A 25,010-nucleotide genomic window follows, 5' to 3' on the forward strand; every position below is an offset into this window, starting at 1 on the left:
ACAGCAAATACACTAACTGGGCTTGAGGTGGGCAGCTGGCCACACACCCAGATTTTTACCCTGCAGATCTTCCAACTGGTATGACGAAGATCCTATTTTCGATCGGACTCTTGCGGGAAGATACATAGGACCATATTTAGCATTATATCCTGCGGCTGCGTTCGACTGTTTCATGTTGCGCCTATAAACAAGCTGTCCATCATGAAACGGAGCGGAATATTGTTTGTGTCGCAAATTGTATCTTCGTCGTCCATCTTCATACGCCTTTTTTAGGTTTTTCTGGACTAAATCGTAAATTTTTGGAAACATTTCTTGCTTGGTTTTGTCGCGTTCTTCGTCGGTGGGAGCATTCGTTGTTGTGAACCATCGGTGTTCGGTTCCTCTATCGAACGACTCGTGCCCATGCGCTATGAAGAACGGTGTTAGTTTAGTAGCGCTGTGTACGGAAGTGTTTAATATATTTTCTATTTCCGCGATCTTGCTGTCCCAGAGTCTTTGGTTTTCGCGTACGTAAGTTCTAATGGCAGCATTGACAGTTCGATTCACTCGCTCCACAGGGTTTGCCTGGGAGTGATATTTCGAACTTAGCCAATGTTGTACCTCGAACTGTTCTAGTAGACCTTTGAATTCTCGGGACAGAAAGACCGATGCGTTATCAGTGATTATTGCTTGTGGTGTAGAAAGCCGAAGAAACCAGTGATTTTTGAGGATTGTGCAGAGTGACTTGCTATCTACCCTTCGAACTGGTGTAAGCATCACCCATTTACTAAAGACGTCAAGGACAACCAAAAGATGTTGGTGTCCACTTTTGCTTCTAGGCAAGGGCCCAACGTAATCGACGGCAATAACTTGCCAAGGATGCGTGGTAACCCTTTGCTCACCCATGGGTGGCACTACTGGCACATGCGCTGCTTTGGTTTCCTTACAGGTATCACAGTTTTGGACGTAAAGTTTAACATCTCGGGACATTTTAGGCCAATAGTAACGCAGTCTAACTCTGGCTAGCGTCTTCTCGAAACCTAAGTGCATGGCATTGTCGTGGCTGTCTTTTAATATCGACTCACGCTTTTCAGGAGGGACTACCAATTTCCATTCGAATTTATAATCGTACGGGTGGTTCGGTACGGAAATAAATTTGTGTAGGGCGCCATCGAACAGCTGATGGTCCACAAATTTGTCAGGTTGACTGAGAACTTTTTGTTTCAGATCTTCGTACCACGACGTGGTCGAACGAGTTGACACCATCGCCACACTACGAGACAGTGCGTCCGCTACCACATTGTCCTTTCCCTTTCGGTGGATAATGGTCATATCGTAGTGTTGCAGAGTTAAACTCCATCGACTACAACGTGATGAAACTTTCCACTTAGTGGTCAAAATGTGGGTGAGGGCGGAAGAATCCGTAACGAGTGTAAAGTGCGAACCCTCGATTTTCCTGAAATGCTTCAATGGACAGAAGAGCAGCCAATGCTTCTTTCTCACAGGCGTGATAATTCTTCTGCGGCGTGGTAAGTTTGTGTGAGAAATAAGCTATGACTCTCTCCTGTCCAGCTTGTTCCTGGGTTAGTACCCCGGCCACAGCCACGTCACTAGCATCCGTTTGAATTGAAAATTCTTTTTCAAAATCAGGACTTACTAGGATGGGAGACGTAATTAGCTTTTCTTTAATTGTACAGAATGCTTCCTCCGCCTTCTCATTCCACTCGATTATTTTTGCTTTGGTTTTTAGAAGATCAGTTAAAGCAGCTGTCGTGCCACTGAAATCGTCTATAAACCGCCGATAGTAGTTGGCCATTCCTAGGAACCTCCGCAATTTTGTGACGGTGGTCGGTCGTTCGTACTCCACAATGGCTCGTACTTTTTCTGGGTTTGCTCGCAACCCTTCGGTTGTAAGCAAATAACCTAGGAATGGCAACTCGCTCACACCAAACTTGGACTTATCTAAGTTTATTGTTAGATTAGCTGATGTCAATCGACGAGCAACTTCTCTCAATAGCCGAAGATGTTCCGAAAAAGAATTGCTGACAACAATCAAGTCATCCAGATAGACAAACACCCTTATTCTTGTTTACGGCCGTATCGCTTTCGTACGAAAGCAGCAGCAACGTACGAATGCCATACGAACGCATACGAATCCGATTCGTTCTAACCAATTCGAGCTTTCGAACATTGTTGCTTTCGTACGAACGTGCCATTCTTGTTTACGTACGAATGCGTATCCGTATTCTTTTTGCTCTCGTTCGCAAACGTCAGTCAAAAGTTGCGAATCGCTGTACGAATCGCCGGCGCCGGTAGTTTTTTCTTGTTTTTCTGCCGTTTGGTGTTAGTTTTTTGAAAAAAAAAAATTAATAAACCGAATAGTTTTTATTGATTTGTGAAGTGTAAGTAAATTCTAAAGAACATTTGTGAAAATCCATTCTCAAAAACCTCCAGTTGATACAAATCGCCGTCGCCGAGGAATGTTTTGGTTGTTTCGCGTGAAAAAAAAAGCCGCTAGAAACTGATTGAGGTTTGCCGTTAGTTCTGGGAGAATGGTGATAGAAAAAAGGAATAAGTCGCTACCATCAAGGTACTACAAAAATCTGCCGAATATTTGGATCGTCTTCCCGGCAACAGCAAAGCGTCAACCAGCAAGCAGATTTGATTGGCGCAGATAGTTGACTGGGTAACATGATACAGGATTATTAATTTATCATTGCTCTTGGATGCCGATTTGTGTACTAGGTAATTAGTTCAATTAATAGTGTTTGAAAATAATAATATTTAAATCTATTGATATTGTAGAAATAATCGATCAGGAGCTACTGGCTACTGGAGATACAGGAGATAACTTTGCTGGGTAAATTAGGCAGTTTCCAACGCTTTTGAAATTACCAGCAAATAAGGTATTTTACTGTTTATTACATTGTTAGTATAACTATTTCATGTTGTTATTTTTGTAGAAGACCAAGAATACAACAAAGCAACCAATTTCTTCGGATGCCTCAAATTTTCACAATTGGGTCAATGAACCACTACAAGCTACAAAGGACAGTTTTGAGAGCTGGTTCCGTTTGGTGTTGACCAAAAATACAAATGACGGATAATTTTATTTTATTTTATTTAATAATGTTTATTAATATTAAGATTAAGATTTAATAATAATTTTTTTTTAAATATTTTCATGATCGATTATTATATATATCTAGTTACGGTTCTGGCGTGAAGCACTTCGGTTTATCTCCCAAGAGTGTTGGTCATCCAAAGGGCTTCAATTGTGGTCAAAATTGCAGACATGGATTTTCGATGAAAATAACCAAACCGCCGTATTTTTTCATTAAGTCGTCAGAGTGACCAGCTCCGAAATAGGGTGATCCTAATAAAAACAGCTTTATTCATTGTATTTTATTCTAAAAACAACATAATTTTTGAACCAGGTGATTGATTTTTTATCTTTTTGGATCAAATCAACGTATATTTTTCTCGTTTCAAGAAATAATACGAAAAAAAGAAATCGGTGTGCTTTCACTGTTTAGAATTAAAGCAGCTAAAACATCGTAAAACAACTTCTATCCATAAAAAAGTTAGATATTTGATTTAATCGAAAATTTGGGTCACCCCAATTTTTAATCATTTTTCAATAAGCGCTTTATCATAAGTAACAACTTTGTTGAAGAAAGTTTTTCTCTAAAACTTTGCTATCGAGCTCTATATCTAAAATTCCCTATAAATTTCGTTTCTGGACCGCTGCACTGACCAATAACGACGTCGGCTGCACTACTTGGGAAGGAAAAGGATGATGATGCTCGTTTTGTTTATAGACCGCAAGTTCTACTGCATTTCTACGAGTGTCACAAATAGGAATTGTTTTAAAATGAGTGCCAAAATCTGGTCACTTTTTTTAAAGACTGGACGATTAGAATAGTCAAAAAACGTTGCTGTGCCGTCTAGTTAGCCTAAGTGTAGTAAATACATCACAAACATGTTACATTTAGAACACTAAACATTTCAAACATCCTCGAGATCGTTTTCTTCCATGTAGCTCGAACAAACGTTGTGCAGCGCACAGCAGACATTCACAATTTTAGCCGCTTTAGCTGGAGCATAATGGAGCTGCCGAGAACCAAGAATGCACCGGAAGCGATTTTTCAAGACACCAATGGTTCTTTCAATGATGCCTCTACCCAAGCTGTGCCTAGAATTAAAATCACTTTCGGGGCTTCCTGGTTCTGGCGCTCGGTATGGTGTTATCAACCACGGTTCGGAAGGGTACCCAGCATCACCTGAGAATAACAGAAATTTATATGTATCTCTCTCTCTCTCTCTCTCTCTCTTTATATATATATATATATATATATATATATATATATATATATATATATATATATATATATATATATATATATATATATATAAATATATATATATATATATATATATATATATATATATATATATATATATATATATATATATATATATATATGTATATATATATATATATATATATATATATATATATATATATATATATATATATATATATATATATATATATATATATATATATATATATTTACACTTATTCTCGTTTCAATTGTTCAGTAATTTTTATTACGGTTATGTTCAGTAAATTTGAAAAAATACTGATCATTTTGTAATTTTCTCAAAAATAACTGATGTTGGTTGAAGTTTTTACCGAATTACCGTTATGCAAAAGGCACTTGACGAACTCAGCAAAAAACATTACTGACCTTTTCTGTAAACTAAAGTATGTTCTACACTTTTATAAAGTTCAGTAAATATTTGACGATCCGTCAGCATCTTCCTAGGTGTCGCTGAAAACTCTTCAATTGTTTAACTGAACTCTTGTTGTTTTTTTACTATACTGTTCGGTAATTTTTCTGCATCTGTCAAAACGAAACATCAAATGTTCGCCATTTTCAAATATTCAGAGTTCCGAAGCTGAGTTTTTAAGTGTTTGGCGTGTGATTTTCAAAAAAAAATGGATATCTGACTTTCAATTGAGAACTCGTTAAAAAGATTGCTGAGTTCGGTAAAAGAAACTATGTATATATATATATATATATATATATATATATATATATATATATATATATATATATATATATATATATATATATATATATATATATATATATATATATATATATATATATGTATATATATATATATATATATATATATATATATATATATATATATATATATATATATATATATATATATATATATATATATATATACATATATATATATATATATATATATATATATATATATATATATATATATATATATACATATATATATATATATATATATATATATATATATATATATATATATATATATATATATATATATATATATATATATATATATATATATATATATAATAAATCTTCTAATACGCAGGAATAAAACCAGAAAAATAATTGCCAAACCTAAAATTTTAATATTTGTATTGCCGTTTCTGTGCATATCCCGTAAATGTGCACGAGCTGAACTCAGTCCCCAAACATGGGAATCGTGATTTGATCCCTGGTAGCTGGAATCGATAAATCTGATCCGTTGAGTGTGGTCACACATCTATGAAATATTTGTATTAACGTGATTATTCCTAAGTACATGGAATTTTTAAAACTTACGATCATTGCGTTAAGGCTATAAAATCCTTTCCTATTATAATATAAGTTTCTATCAACTTTCGGTGGGATAATTTTTATGTGTGTCCCATCCACGCACATAATGATACCGGGTATTCTCGACTTTTCAAAAAAATATCGGTTTGCTTGATATTTTTCATTTGCGGTCATTTCAAAATTTATCCATTTCGAGCAAATCCTTCTTTCCAATATGTCTAGCATTTCACTGAGGATTTTAGAAAAAGTTGGTTGCGCAATCGCAACGTCGTAGTCTTTTCCTGTTCCGTGCTGGTAGCTTCCCTCAGCAAAAAATCTCAAGCATGCGGCCAGTTTGTCTGATACAGATAACCCGCCATGTCTTTGTGGAGGAAAATCATTTTCTATTTCACTCAGTACATTTCTAAAAGCAGTTTTATTCAATCGGAAATTCTTTTTGAATCTAAAAGATTTTATAGTAAATTAAACACAAACTTGCCTTTGTTGTGGCATTTTTAAAAAACTCACTCTGTAGCGGACAAACTCATGACGTTACTCTTTTTCCGTAGGTTACATCTTCGCTGTCTACAATTTTGCCTTTTGTCTTCTTGCGCAGCTATATATCCTAACATAATAGAATCCATCACGAATATAACCAGAAAATATAGAATATTGCTTCTACAAAATTCGCAGGCGATTTGTTGCCACAAATATATATCGACACATTTGTTAATAATCACTTAGCATATAATCCAATAACAAACGTTATTTATTATCACTCTCCGCACTGTATGGACGGTAACATAGTAAGCGTGAATAGTATCGCAAAGCGATTCGCCTTGCCGTGGGTAAATGCACAGCCCTAAATATAGCGAGTAGTTGAGATTGAATCGGTGAGTGGTCCTTTTATGTGATGGTGCACAACGTCTATTATTTCACTCAATAATGCCAGTTATGTGAGGCGCAAATATACTGCGGATAAATTATATCCTGTACTAGCTGACCCGGCGAACTTCGTCCCTCTCATTTGTTTTCTTTATTCAATTAATTGAACTATTCTAAATTGATTCCACATACTTTCAAACAATGACTCAAACTCAAATAAAAATCGTTTGAATTATTTTTTTTTTATCGATATGAGAACATCTTTGTCATGGGCTTTGTCTTGAAGTATCGTTGCTTGTAATACATTGGTTTTTAGATGCTTTACGTAAAATTTTGTCTCATTAGGTTTCGAGGCGTGATTCCTACCCAGCGGATTGGTTACTTCTTCGTGATAATTTTTATATCTACTGTTAATACAAAATGTTGATTTTCAAAAATTTCGTTTTGAAAGATAAAATTCATATCGACATTCGAATTGGCCTCAACAGTGGCGGAACTAGACCGACGGAATATAAGCGAGGATAAAAAAAAATATCGACATTCGAAGACATATTTGTAATGAGTTTCTCTTTCGTCGATATTAATCAGCTGAAATTTTACGGAAACGAAATCAACCAAACTAAAATAAAAAAAAACAATACCTCATATTGATTCTTGTATAGACCATTTTACGAACTGACAGGTGTCACGGATCCTGCTGATATTGATGTTGCTTTTACGTGCGTTATGTGAGCGGTTCCGAGCTTTCTGTCAAAATTTCATTCATGAATTGAGTTCAGAAACGTTTCGTAAAATGGTCTATATAAGTATGAATCTAATGATCAGAAAGCGTTGTGTGCAGAGCCACGGCCAAAAGTTTGACGTAGAACTTCATAAGGCTGTTCGGAAGATTACTGCGGTGTGATAGTATATTGACGACTATTCTATCTTTTTACTCTAGCATCCTGATGAATGAGCTATTCATTAGAGCTCACATTCAGTTGAAGCTTACACAGGCAACGAAGCCGTCTTGTGTTGCACACGACAGCTCGTTCTTGCGCACGTATTTTGTTCGTTCAGAAATGATACCCTAGTTTGTTCATTTCGAGTTAGTTTGGTTTGGCCTGCGCTGTTGACAGCCTGCTGATCGGCTGCGGCTGTTAGCGATGATATTGGGCTTCGCTTCTCCTTTATCTTAGGCCGATGTCATAATGAATACAAAGCAAACCGTTTCATATATTTCCCATTGTTTATATTACTCTCCAGGTGTGAAAAACACGTGTTTTGCACCGCCTCGGTTTCATTATAGGATCAGCCTTACTCTCTTGAATCATAATCATCTGACATCCCGCTCGGATTTGTGCCAGAGGATGTCAGGCTGTAAAGTGTAACATTAGCGCCAGCTTGGAACAACCAACGGGCATAGGGAGATGATAAATAACTGTCCGTTTAACATTGCATGTGTGTGTTATCGTAACTGCGACAGCCACTTACGATGCATATTATATATATATATATATATATATTTTTTTTTTTGTTGTAAAAGTTGTTTTATTCGGTCATGATGCATTATCATGTATATATATATATATATATATATATATATATATATATATATATATATATATATATATATATATATATATATATATATATATATATATATATATATATATATATATATATATATATATATATATATATATATATATATATATATATATATATATATATATATATGTATATATAAGGTCAAAAATAATTGTAAGCTCAATGTTTCAGGTGTGGTTTGACTGGAAGTCGAATTTGAAGCGGAAACTTGCCCACAATAAGCGAGAACAAAAGGCGACTGGGGGAGGTCCAAACAAAATTGTTGAAATTAGCGCTCTCGAAGAAAGAGTGTTGCAAATATCTGGATTAACCCCAGCGGTTGAAGGGATAGACGGTTGCGTCTCTTATGGCGTACCGTCAACCTCTTCACATGGGGTTATCCAGAATACCAACCGGGAAGAGTCGGATTCCCCACACCCTAACGAGGATGCTGAAGCAGCAGGAGGTATTCCCGAGGAGCCTTCCACCCCAGAGCCCGAACGCACTCCTCGATCAAAACAAAATGCGCTGACCCTACTTGATCAGCAGGTTGAGCAACAACAGCTTTTTTATCAGGATTTAAAAAAAATATTGGAACAGCAAACGAAAAAGCTAGAAGATCTAGCATATTACAATAAGCAGGTGGCAAAACGTTTGCTGGAGATCCACAATGTACAGGCCGAGCAACTTCGAGAACAGCGCCGCCATAATCTCGAGATTGAATGTGATGGGAAACCAGGCAGGATTCCAAGAAATACCGAGCCATAATCCCATCCCCGTTATACCAGTTTCAGAGTTCCAACCGCGATCAGTCGTAACGACCACTCATCGGACCCTGCCAGTATCGCAATGGAACATCGAAAAGTATTCGGGCACTGATCAAGGCACGAAATTAAATGAATTCTTAGCTCTCGTAGGTCAGCTTGCTCTGTCAGAACGTGTGTCGGAGGGAGAATTATTTGATTCGGCCTTTCATCTATTTACTGGACCAGCTGCTAACTGGTACCTGTCTATGAGGTCCAGCTACAGGCTACAAAATTGGCAACACCTTGTGCATGAGTTGCGCAAAACGTTTCGTCATCCTGAACTCGATTCAATGATGAGGTCTCGTATCTATCAGAGATACCAGCAAAAACATGAAACGTTCCAGAACTATTTCTTCGACATTGAAAAAATGTTAAGGTCCATGACTACTCAAATGAGCGACCAAGAGAAATTAGAAATTATTAAACGAAATCTTCGTGTAGACTATAAAAAGGCTTTACTCTGGAAGGATATTCAAACCCTTCCCGATCTGGTTGAAGCTGGAAATTTAATTGATGCTTCAAATTTCTCACTATATCATACTGTTTTCGGCAATCCAAAGTCCACTAACGTGATTGACCATACTAACCTTTCGAGCGACAGAACTGAAAAATGGAAACCGCGCGAAAATCAAAACCGCAATGACAATAGAAAACCAGCAAACCCCAAATTCGAATCGACCGGTCGCCTGTTGCGATCGGAAACACAACGAAGTGAAATGGGAAGAAAACCTACCACGCCGAAGGCTCTGAACGCTGAAAACCCGCAGGAAGGGCCTTCCAAGCCACGTAGGACAATTGACTTTCTTGTCGCGGGTTTCAATCCGCCAGGACCAGATGTCTGTCTAAATTGTCGCTTGCCCAGTCATCAAATAGAACAGTGTCGATCCCTAAAAGGTTTAATTTGCTACATATGCGGCTTTAAAGGGTTTGATACGCAAAATTGCCCCTACTGTCGAAAAAACGGACAGACGATGAACGAAAATCGCCGGTCATCAGAGAAAAACGCGTAACGACTTCTAATTATGACTCTGAGCAAAAGTGCTGGAGCCCCGTCGGTCAGGAAATGTACTCCGATCAGACACCACAGATTTTAGAGATTACTTTTCCCGACTGTTTTGATAATCGACCATACGCGTGGGTAGACATTAACAATTTAAGAATTAAAGGTTTGTTAGATTCAGGTAGTAATCGTACGCTTATCAGCAAGAGTTTATTACAACGCTTAGGCCGCTGTAAAACAAAATCGCTTGAAGAAAGATTAGTACTTCGGTCTGCTGATGGAAGCAGGTTGAATATTATCGGAGAAATTTACTTACCCTTTAAATTTGATGGAAAGACTAAAGTAGTACCTACCTTGGTGGTAGAGGATTTGATCATAGAATGCCTGCTAGGCATGACCTTTTGGTCACGATTTAACATTTATCCCCAGATACAACAGTGTGCTCTCACGGAGATAGAAAACGCACAATCCGAGGGCCAGAAACTTGAAACAACACTATCACCAAAAGAAATGCAATCTCTAGAACAGGTGAAACAGTTGTTCAAAGTAGCAAACCCTGATTGCTTGTCGGTCACTCCACTAATCGAACACACTATAGAGATTTCAAGTGAATGGAAAGCTAAGACCCCAGCTCGCCAATACCCCTACACCATGTCCCCTAGAATAAGAGAGAAAGTAACAGAAGAACTCGATCGTTTGCTTCGGGTAGGAATCATCGAAAGAGCCAATTCAGACTGGTCTCTGAATGTAGTACCAGTAATTAAGCCTTCGGGTAAAGTCAGACTTTGCCTGGATGCGCGCAAATTGAATGAGCGAACGGTGAGAGACGCCTATCCTTTGCCGCATCCAGGGCGTATTTTGGGACAATTACCAAAAGCCAACTACTTGAGTACTATAGATCTTTCCGAAGCATTCCTACAAATTCCGTTAGAAAAACGATCGAGACGATATACAGCGTTCAGCATCCAGGGGAAAGGCATGTTCCAATTCACCCGGTTACCATTCGGCCTAGCCAACAGCCCGGCTACTCTATCTCGGCTGATGGACCAGGTTTTAGGCCACGGTGAATTGGAATCAAATGTCTTTCACCTTCATTCTTGTTTACGTTCGTATCCTACATTCGTACGAAAGTTTGGATTCGAATGAGTTCGAAAATGCCATTCTTGTTTACGTACAAAGGCCGTACGAATCCATTCGTATCCCGTACGAATGCGATACGTATGCGAAAAGGGTGGATGTCTATGCAAAAATGGTTGATGTCTAGACTTAAGGGTTAGAAAAAGTTTAAACGTCAGGAGAGAAATGTCAAGTGTGTCAAGCCGATTGAGCGAGGCTCCTGACGGCAAACCGTTTTTCACTGGATGAAAATTAAATATTTTTTTATTATAATTTGCATCATAAAAATACCATGTTCTTAAAAATATCGTCGGTAAACGTAAGCATATAACACAAGTTAAACGCGGCTATTAAAACTTTCATTTTCGGAATGAAATTTATTTGGCGAAATATGAAATTGGAACCAAATTTACAAACTCCGTTGCAAAAACATAAGCGCGTCATGGGTCTGCATGATGCAATAAAACTTGTATGTTTACATTTTGTAATCATCTCGAACAGTATTTCTTAGCAAGCTTATTCGCGTTTTTTGAAGATTTGTGATAAATAAGTAAATGTGTGGTTATGTGCGATTCTGCGGACATGGATTCTGATGCGGCTGGAGTAATTACATGCTATCTAGAAGTGACTGTTTTCGTTAATGGATTCGAGTGCTTGTTGCTGTAGAAAATCATCATCAAAAAGCACGGTATAATTTAAAAAAGAAGATTGATCTGCTTGCCGTACGTGAATTTATTCGATAGGAAAACTGTAAATTTACCAGAAGAAGCTTGTTTTAGAATCGGTGTCAACTTTGGCCCTGCGTTTTTGGCCACTTCATGTTTGTAGGAATGCGGTAACTGTGCCATCAAACTCAGAAATTTTTCGTGAAAATTAAATTTATTGTTTTCTTGTTGCAGAATTGTCGAAATTTGAATTTGTCCTTAGTGTTGTTCCGATAAGACAATCAGCCTGGTCTACAAGCTGTCTAAATAGCAGGTGAGTTCATGTGTTATTTTATCTAATTTTTCATGAGGAAATAGCTAAAGGATATTCAACAATTGATTAAATCCTCTAGCCAAAACCAATACCACATTCGTATCCTTTTTTCGCGAACTTGCGTGCGGTGGTTTTTTATAGTTTTTTTTTTGTGTGGTCAATTGCAGAACACACCGGTTAAAGTTAAGCTGAAGCATCGTACACTAAAGGAGTTGAAGAAGACCATCAAGGGCAAGCGACACAAACGGGACTTCCGTCAGAATACCCTTCGTGGTGCTAGTGATATTAGGCGACCCTAGCGACCGGCCATCGCCTCAGGCCACTGTCTTCGTACGGCTACCACTGCCTCAAAACGGCCCTGTAAACAATGATGAACGATGGATGTGAGGTTCCAGCGAATTTTTATTATGGGCGCTTTCGGAGAATTGGCATCAAACCGACTCGCTTATGTAATACAAAAAGGACGTAGGTTCCGTAATAAAGCTCAATAAGTTGGAATGCACTTTGTGAGTAGACTATGAAAAATAAATGGTCGATAAAATCTACTATTGGAAGCTTACTGCTTTTTTGAAGTTAACTCCTGCTATTTATTCGCGAACTTTATTAGGTTTATATGCAACTATGCACTTTTTAAACAAACAGGTTTTAAATGAATGGAACTTTGCCAGCTTTTTTATTAAGCAGTTGTCTTAGCTTTTTCGTCACATCCGTAAATTTATTCAATCGCGCTCTAGTTTACTCTAAAGAGCATAATTCAAGAAATATTTTACGTGTGCTTCAATGACCACGCGATGTAATGGTAAAGTGTTTGGGTGTGCTCCGTGGTGGCCCTCGTTGGCGTTATGTTCACTCGAGCGCATAATCAATCATACCACAAAAACAACGTGTTAGTTTTTATTTCAGGTACAAGTGGCAATAATTTGGGTTTGGCTTGCTTTGTTTTGAGTGATACAAACTATTAACGATTGGATTGGTAGCCGAAGTTAATTGGAAATTTCGATTTTCTTGTATATCGGCACAGCGATTATGATACGGTTTCATTGCATTGTCTCCTGGTGGTCGGAAGCCCAGAGACCAAGTAGTAACCTTATCATGAACGTTGTTGTATAGCAACGATTGCACCACCTACCACAGTGATCCAGATCAGTTCCATGCCGCTACCACTAATTCCTTTCTTTGATACTTGTAGATGCTGCACAGGGTTCCTCGATCTCTAGTAGCAACTAGTATTGGATTGCTACTCCAAATATCTCATCCTCTATTGATCTGCAGCTGGCCTGGCCATCTACATTATTTACTAGGTAGTGAAAAGCAAAATCACCAGGTGTTGCATACCAAAAATAGTTTGCTATTCCCAGGACGGTTTTTTGTGCAGTTTCAGCTGATCCTGTTTAATCGCGGGCAACACACGGGCGATATGCTATGCTATGCTAGTTAACTCCTGATGCTTGTCCGAATGTGGTGCTCATTTGCTAATTTGTTGTTTTTTTTGTTAGTGCCAAAAAAGCCGTTCAATAAAATCACCATGCGTTTCAATTGAAGAGTTACTGCAATGCATGATGGGGACGCATCTGATATATTTTGTTACGTTGAAGATTAAAAAATCTCCAATTTTTAAAATATCAAGCGACACGGTCTCCTGTGTCCTGGAACCCTCCAAATCGGCCAAATGAGATAAGATAATGGTGTTCGCATAGTTATTGTTGTTCAAAGCACAATTAGATACTTTTCTCGAAAGGCCCATTAATTATCTTCAATTTAAGGTCTAAACACTCAAAATCGGTAAAACGGCTCGAAGGTTACAAATTTATGATAATTTAAAAATTAAAATAAAACCCAATTTAAAAAAAAAATCATATGGTTTGGTAAACCATTTAAATGTTTATAAAGCATGTTAAACTAGATTTTCAATAACGTGGTCCACTTTTGAGGTTCTATTCATCATAGCTTCGAGCGCTTTGAAGCACCCCTAATATATGTCCGATCGAGTTAAAGTTTTACACAGGATTTTTTGGAGCCTGTGTAAACGTACATAGTCATTCTTCAAATTTGATCGTGTATATATATATATATATATATATATATATATATATATATATATATATATATATATATATATATATATATATATATATATATATATATATATATATATATATATATATATATATATATATATATATATATATATATATATATATATATATATATATATATATATATATATATATATATATATATATATATATATATATATATATATATACATATTTATAAATATTGTATTAGGAAAAACATAATAACAGTTCATTTATTCTATTCAGAAGTCATGTTTTTTATTTGCAAATCAATCAATTCTTTTTTTGCTTTCAACTTTTCCAAGGCAATTTTTTCAATCTCGAGATTATGGCGGCGCTGTTCTCGAAGTTGCTCGGCCTGTACATTGTGGATCTCCAGCAAACGTTTTGCCACCTGCTTATTGTAATATGCTAGATCTTCTAGCTTTTTCGTTTGCTGTTCCAATATTTTTTTTAAATCCTGATAAAAAAGCTGTTGTTGCTCAACCTGCTGATCAAGTAGGGTCAGCGCATTTTGTTTTGATCGAGGAGTGCGTTCGGGCTCTGGGGTGGAAGGCTCCTCGGGAATACCTCCTGCTGCTTCAGCATCCTCGTTAGGGTGTGGGGAATCCGACTCTTCCCGGTTGGTATTCTGGATAACCCCATGTGAAGAGGTTGACGGTACGCCATAAGAGACGCAACCGTCTATCCCTTCAACCGCTGGGGTTAATCCAGATATTTGCAACACTCTTTCTTCGAGAGCGCTAATTTCAACAATTTTGTTTGGACCTCCCCCAGTCGCCTTTTGTTCTCGCTTATTGTGGGCAAGTTTCCGCTTCAAATTCGACTTCCAGTCAAACCACACCTGAAACATTGAGCTTACAATTATTTTTGACCTTATATATACATATATATATATATATATATATATATATATATATATATATATATATATATATATATATATATATATATATATATATATATATATATATATATATATATATATATATATATATATATATATATATATATATATATATATATATATATATATATATATATATATATATATATATATATATATATATGTATATATAAGGTCAAAAATAATTGTAAGCTCAATGTTTCAGGTGTGGTTTGACTGGAAGTCGAATTTGAAGCGGAAACTTGCCCACAATAAGCGAGAACAAAAGGCGACTGGGGGAGGTCCAAACAAAATTGTTGAAATTAGCGCTCTCGAAGAAAGAGTGTTGCAAATATCTGGATTAACCCCAGCGGTTGAAGGGATAGACGGTTGCGTCTCTTATGGCGTACCGTCAACCTCTTCACATGGGGTTATCCAGAATACCAACCGGGAAGAGTCGGATTCCCCACACCCTAACGAGGATGCTGAAGCAGCAGGAGGTATTCCCGAGGAGCCTTCCACCCCAGAGCCCGAACGCACTCCTCGATCAAAACAAAATGCGCTGACCCTACTTGATCAGCAGGTTGAGCAACAACAGCTTTTTTATCAGGATTTAAAAAAAATATTGGAACAGCAAACGAAAAAGCTAGAAGATCTAGCATATTACAATAAGCAGGTGGCAAAACGTTTGCTGGAGATCCACAATGTACAGGCCGAGCAACTTCGAGAACAGCGCCGCCATAATCTCGAGATTGAAAAAATTGCCTTGGAAAAGTTGAAAGCAAAAAAAGAATTGATTGATTTGCAAATAAAAAACATGACTTCTGAATAGAATAAATGAACTGTTATTATGTTTTTCCTAATACAATATTTATAAATATGTATATATATATATATATATATATATATATATATATATATATATATATATATATATATATATATATATATATATATATATATATATATATATATATATATATATATATATATACACGATCAAATTTGAAGAATGACTATGTACGTTTACACAGGCTCCAAAAAATCCTGTGTAAAACTTTAACTCGATCGGACATATATTAGGGGTGCTTCAAAGCGCTCGAAGCTATGATGAATAGAACCTCAAAAGTGGACCACGTTATTGAAAATCTAGTTTAACATGCTTTATAAACATTTAAATGGTTTACCAAACCATATGATTTTTTTTTTAAATTGGGTTTTATTTTAATTTTTAAATTATCATAAATTTGTAACCTTCGAGCCGTTTTACCGATTTTGAGTGTTTAGACCTTAAATTGAAGATAATTAATGGGCCTTTCGAGAAAAGTATCTAATTGTGCTTTGAACAACAATAACTATGCGAACACCATTATCTTATCTCATTTGGCCGATTTGGAGGGTTCCAGGACACAGGAGACCGTGTCGCTTGATATTTTAAAAATTGGAGATTTTTTAATCTTCAACGTAACAAAATATATCAGATGCGTCCCCATCATGCATTGCAGTAACTCTTCAATTGAAACGCATGGTGATTTTATTGAACGGCTTTTTTGGCACTAACAAAAAAAACAACAAATTAGCAAATGAGCACCACATTCGGACAAGCATCAGGAGTTAACTAGCATAGCATAGCATATCGCCCGTGTGTTGCCCGCGATTAAACAGGATCAGCTGAAACTGCACAAAAAACCGTCCTGGGAATAGCAAACTATTTTTGGTATGCAACACCTGGTGATTTTGCTTTTCACTACCTAGTAAATAATGTAGATGGCCAGGCCAGCTGCAGATCAATAGAGGATGAGATATTTGGAGTAGCAATCCAATACTAGTTGCTACTAGAGATCGAGGAACCCTGTACAGCATCTACAAGTATCAAAGAAAGGAATTAGTGGTAGCGGCATGGAACTGATCTGGATCACTGTGGTAGGTGGTGCAATCGTTGCTATACAACAACGTTCATGATAAGGTTACTACTTGGTCTCTGGGCTTCCGACCACCAGGAGACAATGCAATGAAACCGTATCATAATCGCTGTGCCGATATACAAGAAAATCGAAATTTCCAATTAACTTCGGCTACCAATCCAATCGTTAATAGTTTGTATCACTCAAAACAAAGCAAGCCAAACCCAAATTATTGCCACTTGTACCTGAAATAAAAACTAACACGTTGTTTTTGTGGTATGATTGATTATGCGCTCGAGTGAACATAACGCCAACGAGGGCCACCACGGAGCACACCCAAACACTTTACCATTACATCGCGTGGTCATTGAAGCACACGTAAAATATTTCTTGAATTATGCTCTTTAGAGTAAACTAGAGCGCGATTGAATAAATTTACGGATGTGACGAAAAAGCTAAGACAACTGCTTAATAAAAAAGCTGGCAAAGTTCCATTCATTTAAAACCTGTTTGTTTAAAAAGTGCATAGTTGCATATAAACCTAATAAAGTTCGCGAATAAATAGCAGGAGTTAACTTCAAAAAAGCAGTAAGCTTCCAATAGTAGATTTTATCGACCATTTATTTTTCATAGTCTACTCACAAAGTGCATTCCAACTTATTGAGCTTTATTACGGAACCTACGTCCTTTTTGTATTACATAAGCGAGTCGGTTTGATGCCAATTCTCCGAAAGCGCCCATAATAAAAATTCGCTGGAACCTCACATCCATCGTTCATCATTGTTTACAGGGCCGTTTTGAGGCAGTGGTAGCCGTACGAAGACAGTGGCCTGAGGCGATGGCCGGTCGCTAGGGTCGCCTAATATCACTAGCACCACGAAGGGTATTCTGACGGAAGTCCCGTTTGTGTCGCTTGCCCTTGATGGTCTTCTTCAACTCCTTTAGTGTACGATGCTTCAGCTTAACTTTAACCGGTGTGTTCTGCAATTGACCACACAAAAAAAAAAACTATAAAAAACCACCGCACGCAAGTTCGCGAAAAAAGGATACGAATGTGGTATTGGTTTTGGCTAGAGGATTTAATCAATTGTTGAATATCCTTTAGCTATTTCCTCATGAAAAATTAGATAAAATAACACATGAACTCACCTGCTATTTAGACAGCTTGTAGACCAGGCTGATTGTCTTATCGGAACAACACTAAGGACAAATTCAAATTTCGACAATTCTGCAACAAGAAAACAATAAATTTAATTTTCACGAAAAATTTCTGAGTTTGATGGCACAGTTACCGCATTCCTACAAACATGAAGTGGCCAAAAACGCAGGGCCAAAGTTGACACCGATTCTAAAACAAGCTTCTTCTGGTAAATTTACAGTTTTCCTATCGAATAAATTCACGTACGGCAAGCAGATCAATCTTCTTTTTTAAATTATACCGTGCTTTTTGATGATGATTTTCTACAGCAACAAGCACTCGAATCCATTAACGAAAACAGTCACTTCTAGATAGCATGTAATTACTCCAGCCGCATCAGAATCCATGTCCGCAGAATCGCACATAACCACACATTTACTTATTTATCACAAATCTTCAAAAAACGCGAATAAGCTTGCTAAGAAATACTGTTCGAGATGATTACAAAATGTAAACATACAAGTTTTATTGCATCATGCAGACCCATGACGCGCTTATGTTTTTGCAACGGAGTTTGTAAATTTGGTTCCAATTTCATATTTCGCCAAATAAATTTCATTCCGAAAATGAAAGTTTTAATAGCCGCGTTTAACTTGTGTTATATGCTTACGTTTACCGACGATATTTTTAAGAACATGGTATTTTTATGATGCAAATTATAATAAAAAAATATTTAATTTTCATCCAGTGAAAAACTGTTTGCCGTCAGGAGCCTCGCTCAATCGGCTTGACACACTTGACATTTCTCTCCTGACGTTTAAACTTTTTCTAACCCTTAAGTCTAGACATCAACCATTTTTGCATAGACATCCACCCTTTTCGCATACGTATCGCATTCGTACGGGATACGAATGGATTCGTACGGCCTTTGTACGTAAACAAGAATGGCATTTTCGAACTCATTCGAATCCAAACTTTCGTACGAATGTAGGATACGAACGTAAACAAGAATGAAGGTGAAAGACATTTGATTCCAATTCACCGTGGCCTAAAACCTGGTCCATCAGCCGAGATAGAGTAGCCGGGCTGTTGGCTAGGCCGAATGGTAACCGGGTGAATTGGAACATGCCTTTCCCCTGGATGCTGAACGCTGTATATCGTCTCGATCGTTTTTCTAACGGAATTTGTAGGAATGCTTCGGAAAGATCTATAGTACTCAAGTACTTGGCTTTTGGTAATTGTCCCAAAATACGCCCTGGATGCGGCAAAGGATAGGCGTCTCTCACCGTTCGCTCATTCAATTTGCGCGCATCCAGGCAAAGTCTGACTTTACCCGAAGGCTTAATTACTGGTACTACATTCAGAGACCAGTCTGAATTGGCTCTTTCGATGATTCCTACCCGAAGCAAACGATCGAGTTCTTCTGTTACTTTCTCTCTTATTCTAGGGGACATGGTGTAGGGGTATTGGCGAGCTGGGGTCTTAGCTTTCCATTCACTTGAAATCTCTATAGTGTGTTCGATTAGTGGAGTGACCGACAAGCAATCAGGGTTTGCTACTTTGAACAACTGTTTCACCTGTTCTAGAGATTGCATTTCTTTTGGTGATAGTGTTGTTTCAAGTTTCTGGCCCTCGGATTGTGCGTTTTCTATCTCCGTGAGAGCACACTGTTGTATCTGGGGATAAATGTTAAATCGTGACCAAAAGGTCATGCCTAGCAGGCATTCTATGATCAAATCCTCTACCACCAAGGTAGGTACTACTTTAGTCTTTCCATCAAATTTAAAGGGTAAGTAAATTTCTCCGATAATATTCAACCTGCTTCCATCAGCAGACCGAAGTACTAATCTTTCTTCAAGCGATTTTGTTTTACAGCGGCCTAAGCGTTGTAATGAACTCTTGCTGATAAGCGTACGATTACTACCTGAATCTAACAAACCTTTAATTCTTAAATTGTTAATGTCTACCCACGCGTATGGTCGATTATCAAAACAGTCGGGAAAAGTAATCTCTAAAATCTGTGGTGTCTGATCGGAGTACATTTCCTGACCGACGGGGCTCCAGCACTTTTGCTCAGAGTCATAATTAGAAGTCGTTACGCGTTTTTCTCTGATGACCGGCGATTTTCGTTCATCGTCTGTCCGTTTTTTCGACAGTAGGGGCAATTTTGCGTATCAAACCCTTTAAAGCCGCATATGTAGCAAATTAAACCTTTTAGGGATCGACACTGTTCTATTTGATGACTGGGCAAGCGACAATTTAGACAGACATCTGGTCCTGGCGGATTGAAACCCGCGACAAGAAAGTCAATTGTCCTACGTGGCTTGGAAGGCCCTTCCTGCGGGTTTTCAGCGTTCAGAGCCTTCGGCGTGGTAGGTTTTCTTCCCATTTCACTTCGTTGTGTTTCCGATCGCAACAGGCGACCGGTCGATTCGAATTTGGGGTTTGCTGGTTTTCTATTGTCATTGCGGTTTTGATTTTCGCGCGGTTTCCATTTTTCAGTTCTGTCGCTCGAAAGGTTAGTATGGTCAATCACGTTAGTGGACTTTGGATTGCCGAAAACAGTATGATATAGTGAGAAATTTGAAGCATCAATTAAATTTCCAGCTTCAACCAGATCGGGAAGGGTTTGAATATCCTTCCAGAGTAAAGCCTTTTTATAGTCTACACGAAGATTTCGTTTAATAATTTCTAATTTCTCTTGGTCGCTCATTTGAGTAGTCATGGACCTTAACATTTTTTCAATGTCGAAGAAATAGTTCTGGAACGTTTCATGTTTTTGCTGGTATCTCTGATAGATACGAGACCTCATCATTGAATCGAGTTCAGGATGACGAAACGTTTTGCGCAACTCATGCACAAGGTGTTGCCAATTTTGTAGCCTGTAGCTGGACCTCATAGACAGGTACCAGTTAGCAGCTGGTCCAGTAAATAGATGAAAGGCCGAATCAAATAATTCTCCCTCCGACACACGTTCTGACAGAGCAAGCTGACCTACGAGAGCTAAGAATTCATTTAATTTCGTGCCTTGATCAGTGCCCGAATACTTTTCGATGTTCCATTGCGATACTGGCAGGGTCCGATGAGTGGTCGTTACGACTGATCGCGGTTGGAACTCTGAAACTGGTATAACGGGGATGGGATTATGGCTCGGTATTTCTTGGAATCCTGCCTGGTTTCCCATCACAGCTGAAGAAAATGAAGGTAAGAAATTCGTTTGATTTTGATTGCCAATCACATGGCCCGGAAATGAAACTGAAATGGGGGTTTGTGTGTATAGCCCGTTCTGTCTATGATTGCTAGGAAGCGATTGAATGGACGTGACAGTCCAGGATAGCCGACTAGAATTCATGCTTGTACTCGAATCTATTACAGTGGTGTTTGGGGTGTATCCTGCCCACGGATTAACTACACCGGGAATACTCGTTAGCTGGTTAACAATGGTTGAGTTACTCGCTTGCACACTCGGCTGAGTCTGAACTGCTGGGGTAGTAATCGGTCTTGGATAATGCGTGCTGTTTATAAATGACACCTTCGGAGTGGTGCCGGTATAAACTGAGTGGGTTGTGCAGACGGATGAATTAAGTAAAGACACAGTGATCGCTGGTGTGTTAAAATTTAGGATACTATCAACCAAAAAATTTACTCTCTTATCAGGCAAAGTCGTCTCGTGTTCCGCTCGAAACTTCCTCAACGCTATCAACTCTGATTCAAGGCTCGATAGTGAAGCTCTAAGGTCACTTAAATCGGCTGTTTCCGACATGCTCTCTACAATCCCTAACCGACGAAAATATCCCACTATTTCCTTTTCGATATTCGCTCTAACCTCCACCGAAGTATCATCTTCAGATTGTTTCCCATTCGCAATAGTATTTAACCCCTCACCCGTTTGGTTTCCATTTCCACTACAGGTTGTCACAGGAATTTCCCCCGAATCATCGTTCTCTCTTAAATTCTTTCCGAAATATCTGTTTAAATATTCTATGCATTTCGTTAGTAGACCATTTGCCTGCTCACGATTCGTCCCTAGTGAACTTTCCAAAACTAAATTTAAACGATTAGCTACATGCAAAAGCAAAGAATTGGCTTTTGGTGCTATACTTGAACCAGTGAGCACCGACGTTTCAAATGCTTCTAATTTCCTCGTACAAATTTCTAATTCTTGTTCTACCGTATAAACCAACATTTGTTCATCCGGTCCCTGTTCTCGTTCTTGCTTCATGGCATCTCGTACCATTCGGCGTTTACGCGACAGCGAAAAATCATCTGTACACGAAATATTTCTAAGTGCCAGTTCTACGTCCAATTCATCAATTTCTAAAAAATCTACCCGCATTTCCAAATACTGTCGTTTCACATTTTCCTTAGTGTATCCGTTCTCCATAGCTGAAGCCATGGTTCTTTATTCTAGATACAAAACTATTCACCTGCTTTAAACGAATGGTAAGAAGTGCTGCAAATATTCTTTTTATCTGCTTCAAATTATCCGTACTAATTAAATGGCATTACAATTCACGGATGTATTTCGGTCATGCGTCGCTAACAACAGGTAATCTTTTCTCGTCAGTTATTCGTGCTAGATTCTAACAATCGGCCACGTGCTAGACCGTTAAAGGAGCAATCATGCAACTAATATCGAGACAAGCAACGACTTGTACTCGAGTCTCCCCGAAACACGGTAAAAATTTGCAAATCTGTGATTTGAAAATTTTTATTTCACGAGGATCGCCAATTGTAAGTATGAGTTGCCTCACACTGCCCAGCTGGCTCACCCTTACGTTCTCAGGGTCGTAGCGTGTTCGGGGGGGGGGGGGGGGTACTCAGTACTATGCGATGAAACCGATCTCAATCAGGCAAAGCGGACCAACGAAAGATTAGCGGAAAAGGGATTGGCTCTAATTTAATATTAAAGAGAAAAGTTCATTTTACTTCTTTATTCTGGACTTGAGTTTTCATGATGCGGTACCGTTCACGACGCGTTGGGGCCCATCGACGACATGCAGGGGAGGAGGGAGAGAGGTACGTACCTTGACCGATCAACGGTCAACCAATGATGGCGGCGCTTCCACGTTCCGCCGATATCTCGCCGTTTTCCTTCTGGGGACGTCTCGACGATCGCTATCCCGCTGAACTGGCTCGTTCAGATGTTTTCCTGGTCGGGATGGCGAAGAGAAGTTGACGGCGGTTTCCGCCTGGTAATACGCACGGAACACTTCCGAGTTGTCCACGTTTTGTCCTCTTCCACGATGCAATCCGGTCCACTTGGAGACAGCCGGCGCTATCTTCTTCTTCTGCTCGACAACTATACTTTTTTTTTAGTTTTTCACTTTCAAATTTTCGCATGTGTCTTCTCTGATGGTTCGAACTCTAATCGTCTTCTCCAACGTCTGTCACCTACTATCGACCTTCTCCCAATCCTCGATCTCCCTCTCTCTTCATCTCTCTCTCTTTTCCTTTACCCGGATGCAGCTATCTTGATGACATATTTTCTTGATTCGGTATACACCGGGGTGGCGTTGTGTCAGGGTTGTTTTTGGTTAGCGGTTTTTTTTTTATCGGTTGGGATATTTTTAGTGCGGACTATTTTGCCGTCTTTTGCCGTTGCGGTTTTTCCGGTACATTTTGCTTCACGTATTTTTGTGACCGCCTGTAAGGTGTGGCCGCCTTCTGGGATTTCTGATGGCCTCTTGGGAACCACGTCAAAAGCCCCAACGTCTGGTCTGCACGTTCCGGGGTGGGCTCCAAAGGCCTCTTTTATTCCCAGATTGTCAACCGGCGGGAAATCCACGGGCTTACAAGCGGCAACAATACATAACTTTTTTTTTCTCGCAAATTATCGACGCCTAATTATGGAGTAAACTATGATGTTTATGTTAGTATGTTTAGTATAACTTAAAGCTATGTTAAACAAAAATTACAATAATTGGAAAACAAAATAAATTTAACAGCTAACAACAATAATAATGAGCCAACCACAAACAAAACAAATATTTACAACTTACATACTACAAATTAAACAAATCCTTAATTGGGCCGATCGCCTTGAAAGCGATCGGTAACAAGCTCTATCGTAAAGGAAATTTAGACCTCTATCGTGAATGAAATTCTCTATCGTAAATGATACAATTAAAAAAAATCCTTTTCCCTGAGAAATTTACGACTGTACATAAATCTGTAGATTTATAACCTTTCGCTCAACGATATCCATCGAAAACTCGCTCGCTCGCTCGCAACATCACATTTTTTTTGGTGTTGTTTGATAGTTCCGTGTGGATAAGTACCCACATGGATATTTTCCGAGTGGGTACTACTACCCATACTACCCACATGAACCGCCGGCCCTGCATGCTTTTGCCTAAGTCAGTAACATAAGTTCTAGATAGCAACAGATTTTTACTTCTTTTGTTAATCTTTGAGCTTTCATCATTTTGAAAAACGAGTAAATCGAAATATGGGTTGCAAGCATTGTTTCCATCCTAAGTTTTCTTAGAATCGGGTTGGGTTATGTTTCATTCGATAACCCTGTTACTGCTCAAAAGTGCACCATTTTTTACTAAAAACCTGCAATCTACCCATACTTCAAGCACGAATGCTAGTCTTAAAAGTTACGATATTTTCCGACGCAGACTTGTTCTAGAAATCATATCGATCGCTGTACGAAACGAATCATGGCTCGCACTCGCTGGAATGCTCTTCCCACGGAACAGATTCTGCTACCCTGCAAGCTGGCTTGAATCGCATCGAGCTTGATTATATGGACTCGGGGCAGATAATGAAGATATCATCCTTTTGCCCAGTCTCGCGCTCTTTCGCTCTGTCCATCTTTTTGCCCTGATATACAATCCGTGGCCTTGTTTATGCGATGGGCCGCAAGAATTCCTTGCCCGGCACTCCGCAATTAATTCCACGTGCATTTTCCCATGAACAGTGCAGAACCAATAATGCGCCGGTAGTTGGTACAAATAAATAAGAAATCGAAACTTTAATTTCACCTGGACCGTTATTGGTTTGAGCGGGGTTTATTTT

General features: G+C 38.4%; 1 protein-coding gene and 2 long non-coding RNA genes across 4 annotated transcripts; 2 read left to right on the plus strand and 1 right to left on the minus strand.

The window, feature by feature from the left end:
- The first annotated feature begins 2,237 nt into the window (after positions 1-2,237).
- LOC129729945 (uncharacterized) lies at positions 2,238-3,996 on the plus strand. The gene is made up of 3 exons (XR_008728767.1): positions 2,238-2,724; positions 2,785-2,885; positions 2,943-3,996. It is a non-coding gene; the product is annotated as an uncharacterized LOC129729945 (long non-coding RNA).
- LOC129729942 (putative nuclease HARBI1) lies at positions 3,174-18,670 on the minus strand. Of its 2 annotated transcripts, none has more exons than XM_055688871.1 (4): positions 6,153-7,962; positions 5,652-6,087; positions 5,448-5,592; positions 3,174-4,262 (listed from the first exon to the last, which is right to left on the minus strand). In XM_055688871.1, the coding sequence occupies exons 1-4, from the start codon at positions 6,266-6,268 to the stop codon at positions 3,988-3,990; spliced, it is 972 nt and encodes a 323-aa protein (XP_055544846.1). In that variant the 5' UTR covers positions 6,269-7,962; the 3' UTR covers positions 3,174-3,987. The 2 variants fall into 2 exon arrangements, 1 of the variants encoding a protein (XP_055544846.1); XR_008728765.1 differs by lacking the exons at positions 5,448-5,592; positions 5,652-6,087; positions 6,153-7,962 and adding exons at positions 17,489-17,827; positions 17,996-18,074; positions 18,139-18,670 and having other exon boundaries at positions 4,122-4,262.
- On the plus strand, positions 11,277-13,184 carry LOC129729944 (uncharacterized). The gene is made up of 3 exons (XR_008728766.1): positions 11,277-11,835; positions 11,900-11,978; positions 12,146-13,184. It is a non-coding gene; the product is annotated as an uncharacterized LOC129729944 (long non-coding RNA).
- Positions 18,671-25,010: the final 6,340 nt, after the last annotated feature.

The sequence above is a fragment of the Wyeomyia smithii genome, chromosome 3, assembly GCF_029784165.1.
Source record: "Wyeomyia smithii strain HCP4-BCI-WySm-NY-G18 chromosome 3, ASM2978416v1, whole genome shotgun sequence".
In the NCBI taxonomy this organism is placed as follows: domain Eukaryota; kingdom Metazoa; phylum Arthropoda; class Insecta; order Diptera; family Culicidae; genus Wyeomyia; species Wyeomyia smithii.